General features: G+C 37.1%; 1 protein-coding gene across 2 annotated transcripts; it reads left to right on the top strand.

The window, feature by feature from the left end:
* Positions 1-772: 772 nt before the first annotated feature.
* On the top strand, positions 773-26531 carry CFAP300 (cilia and flagella associated protein 300). Of its 2 annotated transcripts, XM_063095987.1 has the most exons (7): positions 773-882; positions 1064-1145; positions 8338-8413; positions 14265-14431; positions 18279-18451; positions 25414-25480; positions 26327-26531. In XM_063095987.1, exons 1-7 carry the CDS (start codon positions 773-775, stop codon positions 26453-26455), a joined length of 804 nt encoding a protein of 267 aa, XP_062952057.1. In that variant the 3' UTR covers positions 26456-26531. The 2 variants fall into 2 exon arrangements, with proteins under 2 accessions (XP_062952057.1, XP_062952058.1); XM_063095988.1 differs by lacking the exon at positions 25414-25480 and having other exon boundaries at positions 18279-18446.

Genomic DNA, 26531 nt, shown 5'->3' with positions numbered 1-26531 from the left:
GTCTTTCTCTCTCTGCTACCGCTGACTAAGATATAATCAAGATCAGTTCTCAAGGACGAGGGAGAAAGGAAGAGAAGTCAGTAACGAGGTGAAAAAGAACTATCTCCTCATCCTGAAGCCCAGACGCACTGCTATTAGACAAAACTCAACAAAAACCATAGATACAAAAAGCAATTTTCAATAGAAAATAAGAAATACGTGTTTCTTATTAAACAGCATGTCGTAGTGTACTGTGTATGGCAACTTTTTTTAGTCCTCAGAGGTGACTTTTTAAGAAAAAAAAAAAAGCCAGATGGTAAAAGAAAATAGTTTCCCAAGTAGTCACACAGACGTTTGTCTTCCAAAATAGATAAACCTAATTAATTCAAAATAATCTTTTCTTCAGAAACTTTTGAGTCATCAAATTTAGATCATCGTAAATCTGAGATTACAGCGTTTGAGACTAGGACATTAACCCATGCTGAGGAATTACTAGTAAGAATTCATTTCAACGAGTTTCGATTGGCAATTTTTCTGCATGCCCGAGTTTCCACAACCGCTAGACCGGGGGTGGGGAGTGGGGTGGCTGGCACCGCGGCGAGCGGCGAACGGCGAGCGGCGGCACGGCTGCTCGGAAAGCCGGGCTGATACCCCTCTCCGAGCCCTGCTTGCAGCGAGGCGTGGAACCCCCCCTCGCCGTAGGCGCGTGGCTCCGCCCCCGCAGCGTCACGCGGACCCGACGGCCGCCGCATCTCTGTGGAAACGGCTACCCACCGACGCAGCCAAAAGGACGATGGCTGCTGGGGAGCCGGGAGACTTGGGCGGCTACTACTTCAGGTTCCTGCCTCAGAAGACCTTCCAGTTTCTGAGCGCTCAGGAGACCACCAGCCGGCTCCGCCAGTGGTGAGGGGCCGAGGGGCAGAGAGATAAGAACCCCTGGGCCTTCGCGGCTGTGGAGGCGCGAGCCGGACCCTGAAGCGGCTGTAACCCGGGGGCAAGGCGGAAACCGTGGGTGGGGCTAGTTGAACGTGCGCTCTGAGAGGGTACCAGCCCCAAGCTGACTTTTTTTCCTCCTCTGCTCCAGGTCCATGCTGGGACGAATCAAGGCGCAGGCGTTCGGGTTTGACGAGACCTTTCGGGCCTATCGGAAGGATGATTTCGTTATGGTTGGTATGGGGGTTGGAGAGTTCCACGGGTCTCTGCTGATTTTTATTTTATTTTTTGCCCTTTTGTTTTTTTTAATCTTTTGATGGCTCACTGGCACAGGGATCCGAACCCATAACGTTGGTGTATAAGGCTGTGCTTTAACCAACTGAGCTAACAGGCCAGCCCCTCTTTCCCGCACGTTGGCATAGATTCTTGTGAACACACCATTCCTTAGTGACGTCCTTTCCTTGGAATTTGAGAATAATAAAGGGTGCAGGTGATTTTTTTTTTAAAGGAACTTTCTAATTTCCTAACACCAGAAGTTTTTCGTTTAGCTTATTCTATCACTACCTTCAGGATCCTGCCTTAGAGAACTTCCCAATTCTAGAAAATCGGACTTTCTTAAGAAAATCAGTTTCTCTCTTTTTTAATAGGCACAACTCATTTTTAAACACAGGGCACTTCAAAAAGTTTGTGGAAAAATAGAATTAAAAGGTAATACAAACCCTTCCATGAAAGTTTTGAAGTACTCTCATTTTTACCCAGCTTTATCGCCAGCTTAATTTACCAGGCTGCAAATTACTTTTGATTGCTTCTCAAAATCAAAGCCACCCTGAGAACTGGGCTTCAGGCTGTACAAGCAATTCCAAATAAGTAATTCTAAAAGTTTTAAGCAATGGCATAGTGGTTGGAATAAGTCTTTAGCTGCTAGAGGTGACTACCTTGAAAGAGGTAAAACTCACTTCAAAGTATAACCATAAAAAATGTGATCATTTCATACAGTGAAAAGTGCAATGACAAAATTAAAGGGAATGGAGAAGGGGGAACAATAGGTAGGATTGTCTGACAGTTCTGGAGGCTTAGAAGTCTGAAATCAAGGTGTTGGCAGGGCCATGACCCCTCTGAAAACCTGTAGGGAAGAATTTTTTTTTACTTTTCCTAGCCTCTGGTGGGTGCCAGCAATCCTTCACATTCTTTGGCTTGCAGCTGAAGCACTTTTGTCTCTGCTTCTGTCAAAGTCACATGGCCTTCTCCCATCTTGTGTCTGTGTCTCTTCTTGCCTTATAAGGACAAGTCATATTGAATCAAGTGCCCACCATACTCCAGTTTAACTTCAACTTAACACTTTTATTTCCAACCAAGGTCACTTTCTGAGATTTCAAGAAGGACATGACTTTGAGGAGTATACTATTTAACCCATAAAAGAGGGTAAATTGGTTAAATGTTTCTTTCCCCTAACCTAAAATAGTGTTATAATGTTATTATTATGCTACTATAATACTATTGATAATGACATTAATAACCATTAATTCATGGTTAGATTTTTGTAGTTTTTAATATTTTTTATTTATACCAGTCCTGGCTCTCAAATTAATTTTTTTTTTTTAAAAAAGAATAAGATCAGGGTTTTAATTCCCTCAATTTTAGAGTGCTATAAAATTTTTAATATAATTAATTTATACAGTATTTGTTGAAACTTATTATGTCCCTGCTGGGGGGGGTGTTAGAAAAAATGAAGAGACCTTATCCCAGCTTACAAGGCATGCACAGTTCGGGAAGATAGAAATGTAAAAAAAAATCTCTACAACACAATAAAATACTCGTGATTGCTATAATGGAGGAAACAGAAGATGTCCTAACCACAGGGAAAAAGATACCCAACAAAGGGCCTTCAGCGTCAGGGAAAATTTCATGGAGGAGAGTGTAGAATTAATTTTGGTTGTTCAATAGATGTAGAGTTCTTCAGCAGATTCAAGACTTCTATAAAACTCAATAAATTTCTATGATACCAGACAGTTTTTTCTAATTTTTAAGCTCTTCATGTTTGTTTAATCTTACTTTTTTCTCCATGAAGTAGATAGTAGTGATTCTCATATTTTAATTAAAAAAATTTTTTCAGGGCCGAGCCCGTGGCGCACTTGGTAGAGTGCGGCGCTGGGAGCGCTGCGACGCTCCCGCCGCGGGTTCGGATCCTATATAGGACTGGCCGGTGCACTCACTGGCTGAGTGCCGGTCACGAAAAGGACAAAAAAAAAAAAAAAAAAAATTTGTTCATACAGTCATTTTTTCTCATGTAACTAACTTGGATGGAAATAAATCATTGTGGCTAAGAGTATAGCCTAGAAGAGGATTTACTTTGAAGATAATGGAATCTTTAGGGCCCTTCATTGACTCAAGCTCCTCACTTGCACAAGCCCCTTCCTGGGAACTCTGAATGACTCTAGCAGTATATGCACATGGTCATATGTTTTTGAAAATTTTTGTAGTCCTAAAGCCCCTGAAATTGTACAAGCTTAAGGCTCTACAAAACCTGATGCTCCCCTGCATTGGCCTCTAGTTAGCTGTCTGGGTTCAAATTCCAGCTCTGCCATTTATAAGCAGTATGATATTGAGCAAGTTACTTAACCTCAGCCTCCATTTACCTTTTTGCAAAGTGTTCACAGTGCTCGCATGGCACATAATAAACGTTTAATAAGTATTTTTGAATATGAAAATAATATTACTGAGAATTACATAAAATGAATGTTTAGCAAAATGTCTGCCTCATAATAAGTACTATTGTTATTAACATTTGTATATTACTTTACAGAATATTTTTCTGTAGCAGTAGTGACTTCTGTATGCCAGGTTTAGCTTTCAGCACTTTTTATACATTTATTACTAATCTTTACACCAATCAGGTAAGTTTTATGTTTTTACCTCCGCTTTACAGCTGAAGAAAGTAAAACTCAGAAAGGTTAAGTAAGTTGTGCAAGAATGCCCGGCATACGGCAGAACCTAGGCATTTTAACTCTAAATTCCAAGCTGTTTCACTCCAATGACTCATAACTGAACAAAGGGTATTGCTTAAACTAGAATTCCAGGTTTCGAATTTTTCTTTTCAATTTAAAAATAAATTATGTTTTTTAAAAAGTTAATTTGTAAGGTAGTAAATGGACAGAAGGAAGGAAACATTTATCTGGCAAACATTTTTTTTAGTTCCTAGGTCTGTACAGATGAATAGACACAGTTAAAGAGAATGAAATGGACCAAAAATTGCATTGTGGAGTGAGAAGTGATATAATACATACTATGGGCACAAGGTACTTTAGTACAGAAAAGAATGTGATCGTTTTTGATTGAGATGATCAAAGGAGGATTTACATAAGACTAGACTCTTGAGCTAGGGCCTGAGAGACAAGCAGGAGTTTGTCAGGTAGGCAAAGTGGGGTGTTGGTTAATGTTGGAGAGATGGGTAGGATATTTTAGAAGAACTTTTGTGCCATGCAAAGGAGTTTGGGCTTTATCTAGTTAAAGAGGAGTCACTGAAAAGTTTTAAGCAAGACTTTAAAATTTAAAATATTGAGATCACCTTGGCAGAAGTGTAGAAGGGGATTGTTACGACACTGTCTAGAAGAAGTGAGATGAAATTGGAAGCTACTATCCTCCAGACAGTATATGGTGATGTCCTGAATTGAGACAGTAGCACCAGCATGGTCCAGAGAGATTTTTAGGAGAAAGTCTTAAAGACTGATAATATATTGAGAGTAAGAGAGAGGGGGACATGTGGGATGACTCCCAAGTTTCTGGCTTGGTTGACTGAAGTGACTGATGTTATTAAATGCATAGGAAATGCAGAAGAATAAACAAAGAAAATGAGTTCCGTTTTAGGCATGCTGACTTTGAAGTTCATCCAAGTGGCAGTATTCTAGATAGTTGAATTTAACATCTAACTTTAGTCTCGAGAGAGCTCTGGGCTCAGTACATAGTGTTAGCATCCTCACCATGGGACTAGAGATGATGAGGGGAATTTTCCACATAAACAACTGTAAGGAAACCTCATAATTTACAGAACTTTTCTGACAGCCTAAACAACACTTCTGCTTACATCTCATTAGCAGTACTTACACATGTGACCACATCCCAGGGAGGCTAGGAAATCCAGACTTAGCTGAGCCCATTGCTGTCCCAAATCATGATTCCTTAAGGAAAAGACCATTACTATAAATCAGAAACCAGCAGTCTGATAGGTGATATAGTAAAATATCTACTTATATTAATTTAGAAATACTATTTTTTCTATTCAGACATTTTATGAAACAAGTTTATTTATATTTAAAATCACATGTATTTTGACGTATCTTTGTTATTACTTTAACTAGTTTATGAGTTGTGTAATATTTTTCCAAAGCACATCAGCTTTCCTAAAGTTGAGATACAGAGAATCCCTAATTACTGGAATGCCTAACTGGAAATGTTATAACAAACCGAACTGGAAATGTTATAACAAACCGAAATTACCATTTGCATGTATTAGCACAATTTTTTTTAAAAATTTTATTTTGTCGATATACAATGTGGTTGATTATTGTGGCCCATTACCGAAACCTCCCTCCTGCCTCTCCTCCCTCCCACCCAACAATGTCCTTTCTGTTTGCTTGTCGTATCAACTTCAAGGAATTGTAGTTGTTATATCTTCTTCCCCCCACCCCAGTTTTTTTTTGTGTGTATGTGTGTGTGTGAATTTATTTATTTATTTTTAGCTCCCACCAATAAGTGAGAACATGTGGTATTTCTCATTCTGTGCCTGACTTGTTTCACTTAATATAATTCTCTCAAGGTCCATCCATGTTGTTGCAAATGGCAGTATTTCATTCGTTTTTATAGCTGAGTAGTATTTCATTGTGTAGATGTACCACATTTTCCATATGTACTCATCCGATGATGGACATTTGGGCTGGTTCCAACTCTTGGCTATTGTAAAGAGTGCTGCGATGAACACTGGGGAACAGGTATACCTTCGACTTGATGATTTCCATTCCTCTGGGTATATTCCCAGCAGTGGGATAGCTGGGTAGCACAATTTTTTTTAAATTTGTTTTTTAGGTATAGCTGTAATCTCAACAATATAACTTACACTGATTTATGTAAGACTTGTTTCCATTAGCTCTATGTCAGCTCACTGCAGGCCAGTTGGTCTACTTCCATTTTTAACAGCATCTAAAATCTGTAATTGTGAGTTGATAACCCCCAGGAATAATTACTACATCTAAATTTAATTTCCCTCTTTTTAAGTGATTCTTTCAGAAGATCTAACAAGTATTCAAAACCAGTATTAATTGAGGTTACTTCCAACGTATGTGTCTTTTTCAAGATGTACTATTATATAAATTAAAATAGTTGTATGAATACTCTAATTTGAAAGACTTTGAAAGGTTATAAGGCAGCTTCCCTTTTTTCTGAGGAATAATTCTGGGAAAAAATATTTTTTTATAATTGGACATATATGGTACCTTTTCTGTATGTGTTTACCTTTATTCTCCACCACTAGAATGTAAACTCGACAAGGACAGGGACTTTGTGTTGCTTGGCATAATGCAGACAATCATAAATAATTCTCATGTCACACACCTGGTCCTCTTCTCCATTCCCTTTCTTATTAAAAGGCATTCATTCTGCCTCGTTTTTCATGGGGGATAAAACATCGCAGGAGTCATCTCTGATTCCTTCTTCTTTTGTTCCTTACTCCTAAATATCATTGAATCCATCACCCTCCCCACTTGTGAACATCAGCTCTTCCTGGATTACAGCAGTAATCTTTCTCCTAACCTGTCTCTTTATAGCCCTTCAATTCATTCTCTCTACACTGCAGTTTTTAATGAACTTTTAAAAAATGATTCTATTCACTCCTACCTCTGTTTAAAACCCTTCAATGTCTCCCTATTGCCCTTAGATTAAAATAATGATCAAAATCTAGATCAATTTTAGATCAAAATTAAAATTCTTCACTTGATTATAGAGTCCAGTTTAACTCCCCAGCCTCATCTGACCATTGCCTCCTCTACTGTGGTCACACTGAACCTCTTCACTTTCCTTAAATGGAATGTCCCATCCTTTCTCATCTTAGAGCCTTCAAACTTGCCATTCTCTCCACCTTAAAAAAAAAAAAAAAAAAAAAAAGGTCTTTTCAGTGGCATGCTGGAACAAGCTCAGGAGAGCCTGATTGCTAAATTTTAAGGAATTTTTGTTTGCTGGTTGTTGAACTATTGGCAACTTGATATCCACCATGGATATCAGCAAATGCTACAAATCAGGGCTTTTTTGGAGGAGGGAGAAGAGTCAGTTGTTAAACATTTACCAGTATACCCCTTTGCATGGCTAACTCCTACTCACCTTTCAGATCTAAAACTAAATGTTTATTAACTTTTCTTCCTAACACCATTAGATTGTTCTGCCTATTAGGTACTTTGATAGCACCCTGCACTTCTTTGTAATACTCATGGCATGTTACTCTCTACCCTTGTAGTCTGTAAACCTTATGAGGGTGGGCACTGTGTCCATGGGATTATGGATTAGAAAGTCAAGGATACTTTTAGTTTGGTGATGGGAGCTGGAGCCAGACAGAGGAATGAGTGGAAGATAGAGAAGTGAGATACCTTAGATTCCTCTTTCCCAGAAGCTGTACAGAAAAAGAATGGTCATCTGAACTCTCCCAAGTGGGCTCTGAATGATGCTGATCTACAAAAGGGATGCATATCCACCTGTCTTCAGTTGTCCCAGCTAGTGTGCCAATAGGACCAAGCTGAGAGCACTAGCTGGGAAGTGACTTCTGCATATGATTTTGGTTCGTTCCCAGGACCCAGCATTGAGCCTGATTCTCTCTACCTCCTGAAAAATCTTGTGAACTTCCTGAAATGCTTTTAATTAATTTTCTTCTGCCTTTTCAGCCAAGGTCACCTGCTGGTGCTTGGAACTAAAACTCTTGACTATTTTATTGTCTTTTGCCACACAGAAAATTGTCATTTTTAGGAAGTCAGATCTATCACTTTCTCTGTGATCTCTGGATAGACTTAAATTGACTATTACTTTTAGGTTTAGATCTAGTGTGTGAGTGGTTACTAAGATATTTAATTTGGAAAACAAGATTGAAGGAAAACAAAGTTTTCAAATTCCTAATTTTTACTGTAAATCATTATTTTCTATTTATTAAATTAAGTCCCAAAGAAATCTGTTCTTGGACACACAATGTTGTTTATACTCTTCCAACTTGAATGTAATAAAACCTTCATTTCTTTATAAAACATTTATTAATTAGACATTTTGCCAACGTAGAATTGTCCTTCCTCCCTAATTTGAATTAAATGAGATTTTACTGTAGTTATTTTAGAAGTTAATTTTTACTATAATTTATAATAAAGTGTGTAACTTGTTCCCCTCAAATTTGCATTGCAGGCTTTTTTCAAAGACCCAAATGTTATTCCCAATTTGAAGTTACTTTCAGATTCTTCTGGACAGTGGATTACATTAGGTAAATAAAATTTATTTCAATCTTTTTAGGTGACTGACCATTATAATAAAACTTTGCCTCCGGAATTTTTATTATTAAAATACAAATTGTGAATAATGACTCTTCTGTTTGATAATATCAAGATCAAGTATGACCAGCTGTGCCAGGCCTGCCCTGCATCTCTGTCCTGGTAGTCTGCTGTTACTGTCCTAGCTTAGCACACAAGAGCAATTTTTTTTTTTTTTTTGTCTTTTTATTCTTTTGGAGAGTATTTATTGAACACCTTTCATGTATTCTGCTGAAAGTGGGGAATATTAAGGTGAATAAGAAAAAACCTTTCTCAAGGAACTTGTTGATATGTTAAGAAATATATGTATGTGTAATAATGTATCACAGGTGCTACCATAGAAGTGGGAGCAAGGGGCCGGCCTGTGGCTCACTTGGGAGAGTGCGGTGCTGATAACACCAAGGCCACGGGTTCGGATCCCATATAGGGATGGCCGGTTAGCTCACTGGGTGAGTGTGATGCTGACAATACCAAGTCAAGGGTTAAGATCCCCTTACCGGTCATCTTTTAAAAAAAAAAGAAGAAGTGGGAGCAAGAAGGGGGAGAGGTCAATTCTACCCAGAAGGGAAGAATCAGGGAAGATTCCATTTATGTGGGGATGCTTGGGAAAAATCTCAACTGGGGTCGGGGCATGGATTTCTGACAAAAGAATCAGCCACCATGGAACATCTTTAAAAATAATAATATATTAAATCATGGAGGAGAGAGTCTTAAATTCTCAGAAGGAGAACTTTGTATAGATAATATTTTTATAGTACATTGAAACACAACTAGAAATTTTTAAAGAAAATTATCCAAACACTTAATAACATTCACATAAATCTCTGAAATAATTCCCAGGTCAAGGAAGACATCAGAGAGTTAATAAAACACTTTTGAAAACAAAAACATGAACACTATATTTTAAATTTTAGGTTGAGGTCTCTTAACAATAGAAGACATAAAAGCGTCATTCCATTTAGAAGGAGAATCTGGTTGATAATATGGATTTTTGCCCAAGAAAATGCAAATTGATTTAACTTAGATGTTTTTTTATTTTGGGGGGGTTGATAAATTTTTACATTGTATTTTCATAGAATTCTAGTAGCCTTACACAATAGTGACTTTGCTTAAATTATTAGTCAAGAACAAGATTACAAATAATTTATGATGTTAGATTTAGTAGGTCAGATTTTATTGCTTTTTGCTAAAGACTGCTGCAAAATTTATAGAGCTAGTACAGTATGATCTGCAGGCTACTTAGAAAATTAAACTGAGTATCTGAGCAAATATATGTACCAACTCAAAATTTTCAAAAGGAAGTAATCAGAGCCATGTATCACAGTGTTTATAAAACATGTTTACAGTAACCAGTCAATCCATTTGAAAAAATAAGTTTCACTGAAATAAGTGTTCAACCTTCCTCCATATTGATACATACTTCACAAAACAGCACTGACTTTTTTCTAATGTTTGAAGAAGGCATTGCAGAAAGAGAGGCTCTAAAATTCCACATGTGCCTGACAGGATCAATTAGAAGTACTCTGAAAAAATAGGGCAGAAGAGTAGTAGCACTCCATTTCAAAAACAGAAGTTCTAGTGGATTGCTAATACTCTTCCATTAGTTCGTTTTTATCTCCTCTTACTTTCTTCTTTTTCTGGTATATAGGTTACTTTTTTTCTTCACTACTAATATTGCCTAGATTGCCAGTTGTTGGTGATGCATCATCTTCTCAGCCAGCTTTGCTACACTTTATCTTTTTTGGATGACATATAATGGATGCTTTGTATGTGCTCAGCTAAGGGCATCATACATATTAACCCATTAATTACCAAATAACTCAGAGAGGTATTATTATATATCCCTACTTTACTAATGAAGAGTCAGAGGCATAAAATAAGTAATTTGTTCAGTTTTATACAACTGCTTGGGTTGAGTTGGGATTCCAGCCTCCAGTACTTAAACTCGGGCTCCAGAATTCAGGACCTTAACCACTATACTCTTCTGTTTCTGCCACTTCCATGTTGATGGGGTTGCCAGAAAAGCACTAACTTAAGACACCAAATGAAAGTGGAGCATCCAATTTGTATAATGTTAGTATTAAGGAGAAAAAAACCCCAATGTATTCTTAACTTTCTGTATGTGATAATAGTGATGCATTACATATCTTATAAATGCCGAAGACATAATGAAATTCCTACATAACAAGATAGCATATGCTATGGACTGAATTATGCCTCCACCCCAAATTCATATATTTAAGCCCTAACTCCCCAATGTGATGGTATTTGGAGATGGGGCATTTGGGAGATATTAGGTTTAGATGAGGTCACAAGGATGGGGACCTCATGATAGGATTATTGCTTTTATAATAAGAGTAAGAAATGCCAGAGCTCTCTCTGTACCATGTGAGGACACAGAGAAGGCAGGCATCTGCAAGCCAGGAAGAGGGCCTTCACCAGAACCAAATCATCTGGCACATTGATCTTGAACTTCCCAGCCTCCAGAACTGTGAGAAAAAGATGTCATTGTTTGAGCCACCCAGTCTATGGTATTTTGTTATAGCAGCCCAAGCAGACTAACACAGATTTTGGTACTGAGAGGTGAGATACTCCTACAATAAATAACTAAAAATGTGGAAGTGGCTTTGGAATTGAATAATGGGTTGAAGCTGGAAGAGTTTTGAGATTCATGCTAGAAATACGGACATGCAGGGCAGTTCTGGTGATAGCCCAAAGGAAATGAGGAACATGTTAAAAAGCAGAGGAAAGGTGATCTTTGTTATATAAAGTGGCAAAGAACTTGGCTGAACTGTGTTCCATTGTTTTGTGAAAGGAAGAATTGGCAAGGGATGAAATTGGCAATTTAGATGAGATTTCTAAGCAAAGTGTTGAAGTAGCATTTTGTTATACTAGCGGGTTTAGATTTTTCTTGGGTTTTTATGGCAGTGGTAGTTATTTTTCAGGAACCAAACCCAGTACTCGCTTGAGGATTTCTTGTAAGGGTGGTCTTGTGGTAGTGAACTCCCGCAGTTTTTGTTTGTCTGAGAAATATACTATTTGCCCCTCATTTCGGAAGGATAGCCTTGCAGGGTAGAGTATTCTTGGCTGGCAATTGAAGTAGCATTTTGATTCCTCCTTAATGCTTATAGTAAAATGTGAAAGGAGAGAGAGGAATTGAAGAAGGAATTGTTAAGCAAAAAGGAACAGAACTTGAAGATTTGGAAAGTTCTCAGCCTATTCATATTGTAAAATATGAGAAGCCTTGTTCTGAAGAGAACACTTTTAGGGTATGGCTGGACAATGATTTGATTTGATAAAAAGATCATGGGTATAACTCACCAATTTAATGAGACATTTCAACAGAAGCCAGGAAAAGAGATGGGATTATACCAGTAAAGACACTGCCATTTTGAATTAAAGGGGCCAGAAAAAAAATGAGATGAATTGAAAGAAGGCTGCTGGACTTTTTAGATCCTACAGGACTGGACCATAGAGCTATTCAGCTGTGAACATGCACTAGTCTTCAAAAAAAAGGGAAGACCCCCAAAAGTGATTCAGAGATCATCAGGGTCTATCAGGGCCACCACCTCCATTTCAACAGACCAAACAGCCTCCAACCTAAGCCTTGGAGGCAGGGCCACCCTGTAAAGCCTGGGGACCAAGCCAGCCATGTGGAGCCTTAGGGGACCTACCCCCACCTGGGTAGAGGCAAGACCCCAGTGGGTCCAGAAGGCAAAGTATTGAACCAGAGAGGATTATTCTTGAGCCTTTAAGTTATGGGCTTGCTTGGCGCCCATCACTCCTCCCTTATTTCTGACTTGTTCCTTTTGGAATGGAAATGACTATCCTATGTCTGTCCCACCAGTGTATTTTGGAAACACATAACTTGTCTGATTTCACTGCTTCACAGCTGGGGAGGAATTTTACCTCAGGATGAATCATACCTCAAGTCTCATCCAATTTAGATGATGTTTAGATGAGACTTGGGACATTATACTTTAGAGGTGATGCTAGAATGAGCTAAAACTTTTGAGACTATTGGAATGAATGTATTTTGCATGTAAGAAGGACATGAATTTTGGTGGCTAGGTGCAAAATGCAATGAAGTGATTTATGTCCCAAAATTCATATTTTGAAGCCCTATGACCCTCCTCGCCCCCCACCGCCCACCCCATGACCTCATCTAGTCCTAACTACTAACCAATGGCCCCATTTCCAAATACTATTACATTGGGAGTTAGAGCTTTAACATATTTTTTTTTCCTTTGGCAGCTGGCTGATATGGGGATTCAAACCCTTGACCTTGGTGTTATCACACCATGCTCTAACCAGCTGAGCTAAATAGCCAGCCCATAAATTGGAATTTTGAGGGAATATAATTCAGTCCATAGCAAATATAATTTTTATGTCTCAGATTAAGTGGTTTGAATTTAATTACCTTTTCTCACCATCAAAACCCTCCTGCCACTCCCCTAATAAGAGCCAGGATAGATTTATTAAAATAGTATGCTACCCAACATCAGTCCCTCCTCCTGTGGCCACTAACCAATTTTCGGAAACTGTCGGGCTCTCCACTGCTCTGGTTCTTTGGTCTTTAGTTTTGCTCAGAATTACTCTACCATTTTCTGTGGTCTTCTTTTCACTTTTTCTAATCCCCCAGAGGATTTTGCCTATGAAACAAAAGGAACTTCTCTTAGCAGTATAGCTTTTGAAATTACTTGAGACACACACAGTTCCTGGCTCTAGGCGTCCTTCTTGCTTCCACACTAGCCCAGCTCAGGATCAAACATAAAGCAATAGGTCCTAGCATGACTTTAAATGGACAGCCAAAATAAGTACAAATAATCACCAGTATTATTTACTCTTTTTAAGCACAAGCTACTTTGCAGGTCAAAGATCCAGCAAATGTATCCAGGGAGGGGATACACCAAGGGCCACTACACCTAGGTCTATAGTCTCCTTGCAACTTTGAACAAAAGAAGTATAGCACTCCCTTATGTCTGAGTGAATGTGTGTATATGTGTGTACATAAGAGAGAGAAAAGTTGGGTGATTGAGGCAATAATAAAAATGTTCACTTCAACCTTTATGACTTTCTGTAATTTAATAGACTCTCTAGTAACAGAAAATTTATTTCTGAAAGATTCATTCAGGAAATAAGTATGGGGTAGAGGAAGGGGTGGATGAGTGGAAGAACTAAAACTACAAGAGAAAAATAGACAAAACACCATTATTTCAAATTTCTCTAATTCCAAACTTGTGATAACTTGATTAAAGCCTAGTTTGATATTGACTTGGAAACCCATTATTTTGTGTGATATACACTAAATGAGATCACAAGAGAGAAATTTTAAATAGAAAGTGTTTTCAGGAACCCCTCAAGGACCTTACAAACACTCACTAATTAAAATTTTTGTAATATGAATTATGAAACATTAAGTGTAATGCAAATCCAAAATCATATAAAGCGTGTTAAATCATATAAATTCCTATGCTTTTATAGGCAATTCTACTATATGCCTTCAAAGTGGTCTAAGAACCCCCCACTACACAAAAAAATGTATTTCATTTTCAAGGATTCTCTAATTTACACTCATCTTCTGCTGAAATGGTGAGATTTTGTTGCAAACTTTTAATGATTAATAAAAATAAACAAGCTGAAAATAAGAATTTAATAAAATACCTAAACTAATGTGTCTTTTAAATATATCAAAACATATGTCATATTTGGTTACTTCTTAGAATCTCTAAGTGATTTATTTTGGTAATAATTGAGAATACTAAATGTTTGTTTCTATATTCTTTATAAAATATCTTTTTTCAGGAACCGAAGTGAAAAAAATTGAAGCTATAAATGTTCCTTGCACACAGCTGTCAATGTCATTTTTTAATCGGTTATATGGTGAAGATATTGTACGAGACAATGGACACATTGTTAAGTGTTTAGATTCTTTTTGTGATCCATTTCTCATTTCTGATGAGTTACGAAAAGTAAGTACAGAATTTTAAAAGTGTCAAAAACTTTTGCTTGCCTAAAACTCGTAAAATACCTCTTGTTAATAAATAATGATCAGTACATTGCTAGATTTCTTCTTCGATTGGACTTTTTTTTTTTTTTTTTTTTTTTGGTAGCTGGCTGGTACAGGGATCCAAACCCATGACCTAAGTGTTACAACACCACGCTGTAACCAATTGAGCTAACCAGCCAGCCCCAATGGCACTTTTACTATCAAGCTAATTTTTTGTGTATTTCAGTAGTTCTGGTGGTTCTCAACTGGGAACTACTAAAGGGTAGAGATGCTGCTAAGCATGATACAACTTACAGGACAGTCCTTCACAACAAAGTTATCTGGACTAAAATGTCAGTAGTGCAGAGGTAGAAAAACCCTGGCCTATTTAATTAATAGATATTTTTCTTCAATATGGGACTTTTTTTTTTCTTTTTTGGCAACTGGCCAGTATGGGGATCCGAACCCTTGACTGGTGTTCCAAGGCTACACTCTAACTGACTGAGCTAACTGAGCAGCCCAAAAATGGGACTTTTAACTCATGAAATAAATATTAAAAGCATCTCTGGAGTAAAAGAATCTTTTCATCTCATTTCTGAAATCAACAAAACCATTTGATTAACTAAATCAAATTTTGCTTTCGTGAAAGGTGCACTGAACTTGGAATCAGAATATGTGGATTATTTACCTGATTCCTGATTTATTCTTTACAAGATAATCTTAGTCAAATCATTCAATATCTTGAGCCTCAGGATCTCATAGGTACTATACAGAGATGAAAATGTTCATTCTTCCTACATGCTCGTTCTTCCTAAAATCATTGAGAAAATGAGTTGAGGAAACATTAAATGCACTTTTTAGAAAGTATGAAATGCTGTTAAAATGAAATGTATTGTTAATGTTGTCATTATTATAATTATTGAAAGTATTATAACCCCTGTACCAGCCAGCCACCAAAAAAAAAAAAAAGTGTTATAAAGTGGTTAAAAATTAGGGCTTTGGCATCAAATAGACATAGGCGCAAATGCATGCTCTGTCACTTAGTAACTATGATATGTAACCTATTTGAGCCTCAGTTTCTTTATCTACAAAATAGGCAAAATGTGAGAATTATATAAGAGAATGCACTTAAAGTACTTAAGCACAATGCCTGGCACTTAGTAAGCTTTTAATAACATTAACAACTACTACTAACTACTACTACTATTATTATTATTATTCTCCATTAAGAGAGAAAGGAGATATACAAATCTAATGTATTGCAAATCCAGATAGATAGGAATGAACTAGGGAAGCTGCTGATCCACCATTCTGGACACAGGAATGTTGTCTGTAGGAGAAGGTTGACTGGTGGCATCCATCCAGTCTATACATTGATCTCCACTAGGGCAATATCTAAAAGAATTCTTTAACTTAGTTTAAGAAGAAAATAAAATCAACTTATTTAGAATAACTAAACACACACAATTGAATGAGGCTATATATAGTTTGCCCTTTGGTTAAGTGAAGTATGTTTATATTTAGCATGAGATAATATAAATACTATACTGTGAGGATCTGATACTAATTTCTATTCATCCTTACCAAGGATTGGGAATTACTATTCAGGAAATGTTTGGTCTTGGTTTCGTTCCTTTTATGTACTGCTAATCTCAGCTCTTCTCTCTGTGTCTCACTGATATCCTCTGGCTAACGATCTCAAGACTCCTACCTCAAATTTGTGGGAATTCTCCATCACTTCTACAGAAAGAGCCTCATCTATGGATTTTTTTAAAAGAAGGGTTTGTTTTCCAACAGAATACTCTGCAAAACTGCCTTCTGCCTGTCTTATGAATAGCACCTCTATTCATGAAGTGCTGGGACTCTGAAGTGTTTTTCTGCTAGTTGCCTGTATGTTTTGCTCTTATGTTCTTTGCCACCCTCTGGCAACAGAAAGGTTTTGAATTTGGTTGCTTTCTGTCTGAAAAATAAATTAATAACTTCTAGCTTTAGCCTGAACTAAAAAGGGCCCCCCATTGTGTAGCAATACAGAGTCTCCTGACACACTGTAATGTAAGTACTGATAATAACCTCCTTCCTGACTTTAGCTCAGAAGTTTGACCCATTAACCATTGTATATCTAACTATCTGAGGGCTACAGAGCCAAAGAGATCTGTATGGGAATGGAGAGACAGAACAACCGTAGAATGTTATGTTTTAATGTCATTCCATAATCTTATTAAATTGTTTTTTAAAGTTGCTCAGCACAATCAATTCAATATGTGAGAGTGCTCATGTAAGGAATGTGTTCATTCACTATTCACTATTCACTCCTAAGGGCTTTATTCACCCTTGTATTAAGCCAGATCTTCAGGTAGCTGCATACATGGGCTTCAACGTCACGTCATTTTGTTACAGAGAGGGAGGGAAGGGAGGAGAAAGGAAGATATGAAGTGGAGATGTACAAGTGTTAAATGTGGCACACCCAGAGAGCAACAAACTGTGAACCACTTCCCCTTATCTTTTACTTATCTATCTTTTACTATATATAACCTTGGCTTCCAAGTCATTATAAATATACCATATATGGACAACACTGTAGAGTTTATTATTTTTTCATTGCCTCTTATACAATGACTTTCTGATAAGTTTTTCTTACAGATTGTAAATAAGCTTAATCAATTTTCCTAATTAAGTGTACTTCTTGCTACTAGACAGTGATCGTTATAAAATTCATCGTATTTTCCTCCTTTACTGTAGTGTTATGTGCAATTTTTGTAGCCTTTCTCCACCTAGAGTTCTTTATACATATTTATTTTCTCCTCTCACCTTATTTCTTGCTTACAGTTTTTTGTCTTTTATTATTTTGGTCGTGTATCTATATTTTATTGTTATCTGTTTCACATTTCTTAAAGTAGGTGGGGTATAAACAATTCAATAAAATAAATGTATGTTATAGCTTACATTCATCACCTTGTTCATGCCTGCAATCAATAAATGAATCAATTGTCTGTAATACCCAATGGTATAAGAAAATCCCCCACATTAGGCCTAATCGAACTTTTTTTTTTTTTTTTTTTTTGCGACCAGTAAGGGATCGCAACCCTTGGCACAGTGTCGTCCGCACCACACTCAGCCAGTGAGCGCACCGGCCATCCATATATAGGATCCGAACCCGTGGCCTCGGCGCTACCAGCGCCACACTGTTCCGAGTGAGCCACGGGGCTGGCCCTAATTAAACTTTTTTGAAAGAGGTCTCAGGAGAGCAAGAGTCAATGTAGATAGGTGATGTGCATGCAAAATGATCTTATTAGAGGAGAGCAGGAAAAGAGACATGGGTATGGGGCTCCAGCACCTGAACAGTTGAAAGTGGAGTATTTGTGAAGGTAAGGAAAGTAGTGATCCAAACATTGTAAGGTGAGAGGGCTTAGAAAATAACAATTTGAGTTACCTCTGGATAGAAGCAAAGATGAGAGATCTTACAGAATGGAGAAGTTTCCCCATTTATTTATGCTCCCATTTATTTCCAAATAAGATTAGAGGTGACAACACTAAAAATATAGTAGCACTAAGTCAATTACTAAAAATATAAACAAGAATAAAGAAAGAAAGTGGAAGAAAGACTTAGCTGCTATGTTTTCAAATTTGATTTATTCCATTCATTGGACATCAGTACCTAATGATAAAATAGAAGCAAAATAAATGCAGATTGCAGATTAGTCTCTCCAGTTGCCTCAGGATTTGTTCTCAAAATAGGTCTAAGATTATTTTAAATATATAAATTGAAACTTTTGAAAACAAAAATTAAAACTTTGAGTTATGTTTCATTAAGATGTATTTCATCATCTTAGGTTTTACTAGTAGAAGATTCAGAAAAATATGAAGTATTCAGCCAACCGGATAGAGAAGAGTTCCTGTTTTGTCTTTTCAAACATCTCTGCCTAGGTGGAGCCCTTTGTCAATATGAAGACATGCTCAATCCATATCTAGAAACAACGAAGCTTATTTATAAGGATCTGGTGAGGTAATGTTGCTAGAGCATGATACATAAATCTCTGGTTAATAGAGTAAATTATTTGTTTAACCATGGTGGGATTACCCAGCATCTCTTTGTGGTTATATTAACAACCAATGTGTGTAAAAATATCACCACCCTAACCCCTCTCGTCACCTCTTCCCTCTTCTAGGATAGAAAGATTTTTAGATTTCCCTAATTCTGTTTTATTTCTTGGTCCTCTCATACTTCATCTACCTCTTCTCCTGGTTTCTGCATTCATACTTGTCGCCTGCTCTGTCCCTTATTAGCAGCTGCCATCAACCAGGCCTCCTTTTTCTCTTTCCCAGGCCTCTCCTTTTAAATCTTAAGGGAACACAAGAGATCCCTCAGGATGTTTGAGTTTGCTCAACTAATAATAAAAATCATTACCTTTGTTCTAAAGAGGTGGAAGAATTTTCATCTTGGTGTGATCTTTACCTTTTCAAATTAATCCCAAAGTTATACAGTTTGCTGTAGGTATTCTACTAGTTTTTTTCTTTTTTTCTTTTGACCAAATGAGAATTGAAACTTTACAAATTCATTATTTATTCTTTTAACTGAAGTGAATGTTCTTTTCGATTTTTCAGTTGTGAAGGTATTAGATCATTTTTTTTTTTTTTTTTTTTTTCGTGACCGGCGCTCAGCCAGGGAGTGCACCGCTCATCCTTATATAGGATCTGAACCCGCGGCGGCGGGAGCGTCGCCGCACTGCTAGCGCAGCACGCTACCGAGTGCGCCACGGGCTCAGCCCGGTATTAGATCATTTTTATAGGCAGAGAAGATAGATACAAAGAAAGCAAAGGGTCATGATCTGATTCTTAATTGTTAACTTTATTTGTACTCAACACCTTAATTCTCATATCTATTTCATGTGTCATATAGCTATACAACCAACTGTATGATTTAGTTATTTTGTTTATTTGGTTAGTTCTGACACGGTTTTAAAAACAAATGTATTTCTATAATCTGTTTCAAGTTTTAATGAAAAAGTTATTGTGTCAATACATAGAAATTATTGAAAGCGGGCCGAGCCCGTGGCGCACTCGGGAGAGTGCGGCGCTGGGAGCGCGGCGACACTCCCGCCGAGGTTTGGATCCTATATAGGAATGGCCGGTGCACTCACTGGCTGAGTACCGGTCACGCAAAAGACAAAAAAAAAAAAAAAAAAGAAATTATTGAAAGAGATATGTTAGAAATGGAACTTCAAAGAAAATGTACACATACCTACATCAAACATATTCTGTCCTAATCATATGCAGCTCATATAAACTTGCTAGACCACTTTAGCAGTCCCTGAAGATACTCCTCTCAATATACCCTGGACATATGCACACATATGCGCGCACACAAGTATGCACATATTGTCACCACAGTGTGTTGTGCCCCTTCAGTCACGTGAACCTGTGGAATTCCTCACTACTGTGTGCTGGGGAGGAGGAGATTCTGTTGGAGGTATTTGAAATAGAAATAACTTTAGAACCTAAGCACTGAAGAAACTGCTATATTCTCCAACATTCCCTTCCCTGGATTCTCACCTGTGATTCTCTTCTACATTTTGGGGGAGCTAAGAAAAAGTATGACTTGAAGAGTAATGGCCACTCATCAAATGAGTAGCCAAATTCATGACATATTACAGGAAGAAAATGAATTGTCTTCATGAAATCAGTTAATTAGGCAACCAGCCAGTATTAATATTGTACACAGACCTCTGTCAAGCTCTAAAGAGGCTGAAAGAGGAGCATCAGACATTCCTTGGCTTTAAGGAAATTATAACAAACTAATGCATTAATAATTAAAGTAATTGTTTAAAATCTTTTATAGGTAATATTTTTTAAAGTAAATTTTTTTATATCATCAAATGTTCAGTTATTTGTAGGCAAATGTTTATAGCTCTTTACACTGTAATTAATACCCTAGAAGTTCAAAAGAGGAAATTGTCAGTGTGGGTGTGAACAGTCAGGGAAGCCTTGATGGAATAGAGTTCACAAGGACCAACAAAGAGGACAGCATTCTGTTCTAGTTTAGAAGAGATGCATCTCAAGTCCGTCATTCTAGGGGAGGCTGGGAAGGAGACCAGCCAAATTACAGCAGCACTTTTCTTTGAGAACCATTAAATTTTTATCTCAATGGTCCAAGTTTAAGGGTGCTTATAAATTTCTTTGCTGAAGAGGAGGGGATATGAAATTGTCTTCCTAAAGCAACTTCAGTAGAAAATTATAATTAAAGTAAATATTTACTTATTTAAGATGGTTTGGGAACCAACACAAAGCAATTTAATGGATTAAATGATCTCAGAGTCCCTCGGAGCTATGTTGGCTTGCTTATCATATGCACTACTTGTAGCTTTTCAAATATTACTCGTGCTAATTTGATATAGGTATAGGTATAGAATGATGCTGTGTTATTTGATTAAAGCCCTGGCATTTAGTGGTAAAGATACAGGGTGGATCAATTTAGCAATTGTCAAGGAATGTATTAAATAGTGGAAGCATAGGTGGAACTTGAAGTTATCTGTAATTTCTCGGAATTCTGAGCCACATATTTATCAAGTCATTTGAATAAGCGAATTTAACAAAAAAGAATTTTTCCTATTTCTTTATTTGAATTTTGGGTGTCTTTGCATGCTTCAGAAAAACATCTACTATCATTCTATTATACATGCAGTAGCTGCTTTACAGTATCTAACCTGCCCTTGCACATAACCATCATCACTAATCCATTCTAAGAAAATAGATCCCTTATGTTTATAGATGTTGAGGACACACTACAGGGAGTGATTTTAGGAGTCTCTGGCTCAAACAAAAGGGTAAAAATGTTCTTAAAATATTTTCTTCCTCATCCATTATTACAAGTACTATAAAATACACCTTTTAAGTGTTTTGAAAAATGCCTTGTTCTCAAGGATTAAATTAAGTAGGCAATACTGTAGAACCATTTTATTAAAGAATAAATGATCAGTTGTTTCATTGCATTTCAAAAATGTATATGCAGAAATAATTTCATAGTTATTAATGGTGCCTGACTGTCTTTTCTACTTTAGACATTAAACACAGGCTCTTGTCAAAGTTTTTGGAGTGTTCCCCAAGCTACATATTCACCGCAGATGTAGAATTTTATTATATGAACTGAGAAGCTTAGATTATAGCCTTCAGATGCTAGTCAAGCAAGCATTGGATCCTTGTTTTTTAAAATGAGCAGTTACCTAGAATGGTCTGTATGCTCTGAAGTTTAGAGTCAATATGGTACTGGTCCTGAGAAATTATAACAAATGATATTGATAAGAAACAATTATTTTATTTCCAAACCATTAATATAATTATACTTTTAAAAGTACTATATGGACATAATGTTCCAGCATTCTTAAAAACTGTGATTTTCTGAGGAGAAAGTTAGTTACTGCCAAAGATCTGATATAATGCAATTATTAGTAGAATACCATAGGGCACTAATGAATATGACTTTACATTTCCTTTTCTTTTTTTCTTAAGAGATATAGGACAGGTGATACTGTTTTTTGCTTGATCTATAAAAAATTAGACAAATTATTTGAGATATTCTAAAGTAATATTAATATAGGATCAGAGATAATAGAATAAATAGAATAATATGATTTATGTCTGTTAGGAACCAACTTTGAGTGGTGTACAAATGGTAGTTTCTTTTTTAAATAATACAGTTATGGTATATGTTAAGATGTGTGTTAAGATATTGTTAAATAAAGTATCAAATTCTTCATTTTCCTCTAAGCTTATTTGATAAGCATAAACTTTTTAGGGGGGAAGTGCTGGCTGATACAAGGATCCAAACTGGTGACCTTGGTGTTATAAGGCTGCATCTAACACTGATTAACCAGCTAGCCCAATAAGAACAAACTTTTATAAGGGTTTCTTTCCCCTAGATTTTCTTTAACTAGAGGATAATTTACATATGGTAAAATGAACAAATTATTAGTGTACATACATTTCAGTTAATTTTTACATATATTTACACCATAAAACCACCCCCAGATTAAAATTTAGAATTAGGTATAACCAAACGTATGTTCTATATTTTAATCTAGGTGGCTACATATGTATATACAAAAGTTTTATATGTAGTAGTCATCCCTTGGATAAGCACAGGATTTTAAATGTAGTTTTCAACTTTTAAGCAGTGTATCTTACGCATTAAAAAAATAAAGAAAATGACCTTGATCCACATCATATAAATATTTGGAAATCAATTTAATCACATGACTCCTAGGTTTAAGTCTAAATGAAATGTCTAGTAAAGATGAAAGCCACATAAGAATCTTGAATACTGAAATGGGGCTGGCTCCCCAAAATGTACATAAGCTCAGACACACACACGCACACGCACACGCACACACACACACACACACCCCTCCCACAGAGTTTATCTTCCTCCTCCTACTCCTCTTTTTCTCCCCATTATTTTAACACATGTAGTAGAAAGGAAACAATACCTTCACCTAACAAAGTGGAGGAGAGGGAAGTCTTTCTTTAAATTTCACCTATACATGTCATTCATGAATAATACCTTTGATAAATATGTATTTATAGAGTGTATAGGTATGGTATAAACAGATGAGGTGTAGGGGAGAGAGGACTGGACTCTCAGTCACCTGGATTCTATTCCCAGAAATGTCACTTTTAATTGCATTGTCTTAAATATATCATTTAACTTCTCTAGTGCTATATAAATTGTCAACATGATGCCTATGTCACTGAGTTGTGTGATCTTTAAATGAGGATAAAGATATTTTGCAAACTGTAAAGTATTTTGAAGTGTGAATATATTTATACTGAGGTAACAAATATATAAATATACTTCAAAAAGTTCATGGAAAGATTTGTGTTATCTTTTAATTCTATTTTTTCACAAACTTTTTGAAGTACCCTTGTATATGTGTAGCTTATTTCATGAATACTCAGTTTGCTTCCTCACTATACACAGGTAATCTTTTCTGGGGAGAGTGATTGAAAGAGAGCTACTGAGAAAACCATTTTTTATATGATATAATTTAGCAATATGTAACTTAACAAATAGTTTTCATACACATTATCTCACTTAATTTTCATATCCTAAAAGGAACCATATTATGCTGTCTACATATGAGAAAATTGAAGTTCTGAGAGGTTAATCGTGCCCAAAATGAAATAAAAGATCAGTAACCGAACTGTCATTTCCACTTAGGTTGTTTAATTCTTTAGTATGCTTTTATCTACTTCTTATGGCTGTCTACACTTCAGTCTGACTTTTAGAAATTTTTACTTGTCCAATAATTGTCTCTGTGGCCAGAGAAAGTCATTTCATCATCTGAGTTTCAGACTGACCTCAAACCTCTAACTGTAAAATTCAGTTTTCTGTGATTTCAGTTCAGTTGACCTTGGCCCAGCCTTGGATGAAGGCTCAGATGCCATCCGTTTCACACCACTGTAGTTCAATATTATGTGTATTTCCATGTTCTATAGGAACAAGAACACCGAAATACTAAAAGGGATCATTACTTAAAATTGATTATCCCAATGTTTGTTACATTTTATTTATTTATTTTTTAAAGTTTATTTATTAATATTATTTTTTTACATTCTATGATGCTGTTGTGGAGCAGCTACAGGGTAGGGGGGAAGGGAAGGGAGGAAATAGGATGGAAGAAGGAGGAAGGAGGAGGGAGTGGGGTTGAGGCCTGTGGCACCCCCTCATCTCTTCAGAGGAGACCAGGGGCCTTCCAGTGGTGTCTTGGTCATTGCTGGGCTGGGTGCAAATGTCAGAGGGGTGTGGCTGAAGCCCTCACCCCACCAGGACCCCGGCTCGGGAGAGCCTGGGGTGCTTCCTGCATCAGCTCTGTGGTTGTTGCTGGGCTGGTTGCTCATGTTGTGGGGGCATGACCGAGGCCAAGGCCCCCACCCTTGGGACTGGTTGCAGGTGTCGGGGGGTATAGCTGAGGCCCCCAGCCCTCCCCACTTTCTGGCTTGGTAGCCCTGGGGACTTCTGGCCCTTCTAGGTGCTATAGGTGTTCTTTGGTGAAATGAGACCTTTACTAGTTAATATCAAACTTTGTCTCTGGTTATAGGTACTTTGTTTTTTCTTCCAGTTCTGTGTTGGATTATTTGCTGTTCCCTCCACTTAAACTCTGCATTGGAACTAATTTATTTCCTTTGCTTACTTCTAAAATGGGGAAACTTCTTGGGGGGACCAGTACTTGAGCTGTGTGGTTTAGCTAAATTGCTGCTTTGCTGCCGATTCCCTGGGGAAGGCTTTCTGTGCAGCTCAGGTCTTGATGGTTGACTTTATAGGTACTTCCACCTCTCATGAGATCCAGTACACCTGGGTTGTGTAGAAACTCTGGTCTGGGCCTGAGTCTTTTCAGCAGACTGCACCCCATGCAATTCTGTACTCCTGCCCAGTCTCCTCTGAGTAGTTCTATGCTGATTGGGGGGCAGATCAGCTGTCCTTGCTGTGCCCCAGTGTCCCCCCCAGTGGGCCTATCTTCCCCACCCCCCATGCTCCAAACACTTCCCGTGGGACAGCCTCTGAGTTGCTCCTTTTTTTCAGTTGTTGTGCTCCTCAGTCCTATGTGGGTCCATGGGAACCCTATTTGTAGTATTGCTGGCCTAGGGGCCACCAAGGCCCTCTTCTCCCCTGCCACCTCCAAACAACTCCATCCAAAGGGCACAGCTGCTGCTTTTGCTGGCTCCTGCTCTGAGCACTCAGCAGCTCCAGCCTTGAAGGGCCAGGGCTCAAAACAGTCGGAGCAGTTCTTTCTCTCATCGTGGCTTCTCCTGTCTTCATGCACTCCATAGGTCTCTCTTCCTCTCCCTCTGAGCTCTAGCAGCCCCAGCTTAGCTGTTGTTGCTTTTTAATAGTTGTAAATTGGTTGATTTGTGGGAGAGAGTGACCAGAAGCCCCTTGTTACATTTTAAATGTATCTTTTTTCTCTTTTTTAGTGTTCGAAAGGATCCACAGACCAAGAAAATACAAATTACCTCTTCCGTCTTTAAAGTAACAGCCTATGTAAGTATTGAATGGGATATTTGCAACCAAAGAATTTAATTGCTTGTTATTAATAGAGTTGTTACAACTGGAGTAAGCAATTAGGACAATGTCATGCCTAGGAGAAAACCTGATGATATTTAATGTTTTGTTAAAATTAAAAGTTGATAAGGTATGCTTTTGTTTGGAGAAGTTTGAACTTTTTCCCCTTGCTCCCTTTCTGTTGTCTGTATCTTATATTTCCTACTTATTTTAGAGCTAAACCTGTGACTCAGATGGAGTAGAACACAGTTCTCTAGTCTACCAAACCATGATTTATAGGGCAAATAAATAAGTATACCATAAATGTCTTTATTTCACAGAATCTGATACTTGACTTTTTATTACATATGCAGCAGTTTCTAAGAATCTTCATTCAAACACTTATTTATTTGATATCTACTCTGTTTGATATTTGATATCTATTGTGCTGGGCTAAGGTACAGTGATAAACAAAAGAAACATAGTCACTGCCCTCATGGTACTTAAGGACCATATTCTAAAAGAAAACAAAGATAGAAGAAAATTGCTGAATAGAAAATTCTGCAATATTAGCACTTTAAAAGCACTTTTTAAAAAATGATGGAATTTCCCTTTGGACTATTAATTCCTTTAAGGACAAGAATTATGCATGCATGTATAGTACATATGTATTCCTAGCATAGTAAACTGTTCTGTCAAATATTTTTAAATATTAGTTAACCACCAATTTATTGCCAAATATTTTATATGCTTCATGATGTTTTGACAGAAAATATGTAAGTCAAATATGGTGATTATCATTTAAATGTAGTTATATACTAAATAATTTAGGTTTATCTTTTTCAGGATTCTACTGGTATGTGCTACCCTTCAACAAAGAATCATGAACAGACATTTTCTTACTTTATTGTGGATCCTATCAGGCGTCATGTTCATGTTTTATACCACTGTTATGGTGTGGGGGAAATGTCTTAATGCTTTTACAGGTTACCTATATCTACTATTTTTTATATGTCATTTTTCTATTTTAATACTAATTTATAGTTAATAT

Source organism: Cynocephalus volans, chromosome 4 (assembly GCF_027409185.1).
Source record: "Cynocephalus volans isolate mCynVol1 chromosome 4, mCynVol1.pri, whole genome shotgun sequence".
Taxonomy (NCBI): Eukaryota; Metazoa; Chordata; class Mammalia; order Dermoptera; family Cynocephalidae; genus Cynocephalus; species Cynocephalus volans.
This window is presented reverse-complemented; position numbering and strand designations above follow the sequence as displayed.

What these genes read in the sequence shown, in the direction of transcription:
- CFAP300 (XM_063095987.1), top strand. Translation starts at nt 773, where the DNA reads ATGGCTGCTGGGGAGCCGGGAGACTTGGGCGGCTACTACTTCAGGTTC. An exon ending in TTTCTGATGAGTTACGAAAA is followed by an intron (nt 14,432 to 18,278) that starts GTAAGTACAGAA and finishes TCATCATCTTAG; the next exon opens with GTTTTACTAGTAGAAGATTC. An exon ending in TCTTTAAAGTAACAGCCTAT is followed by an intron (nt 25,481 to 26,326) that starts GTAAGTATTGAA and finishes TATCTTTTTCAG; the next exon opens with GATTCTACTGGTATGTGCTA.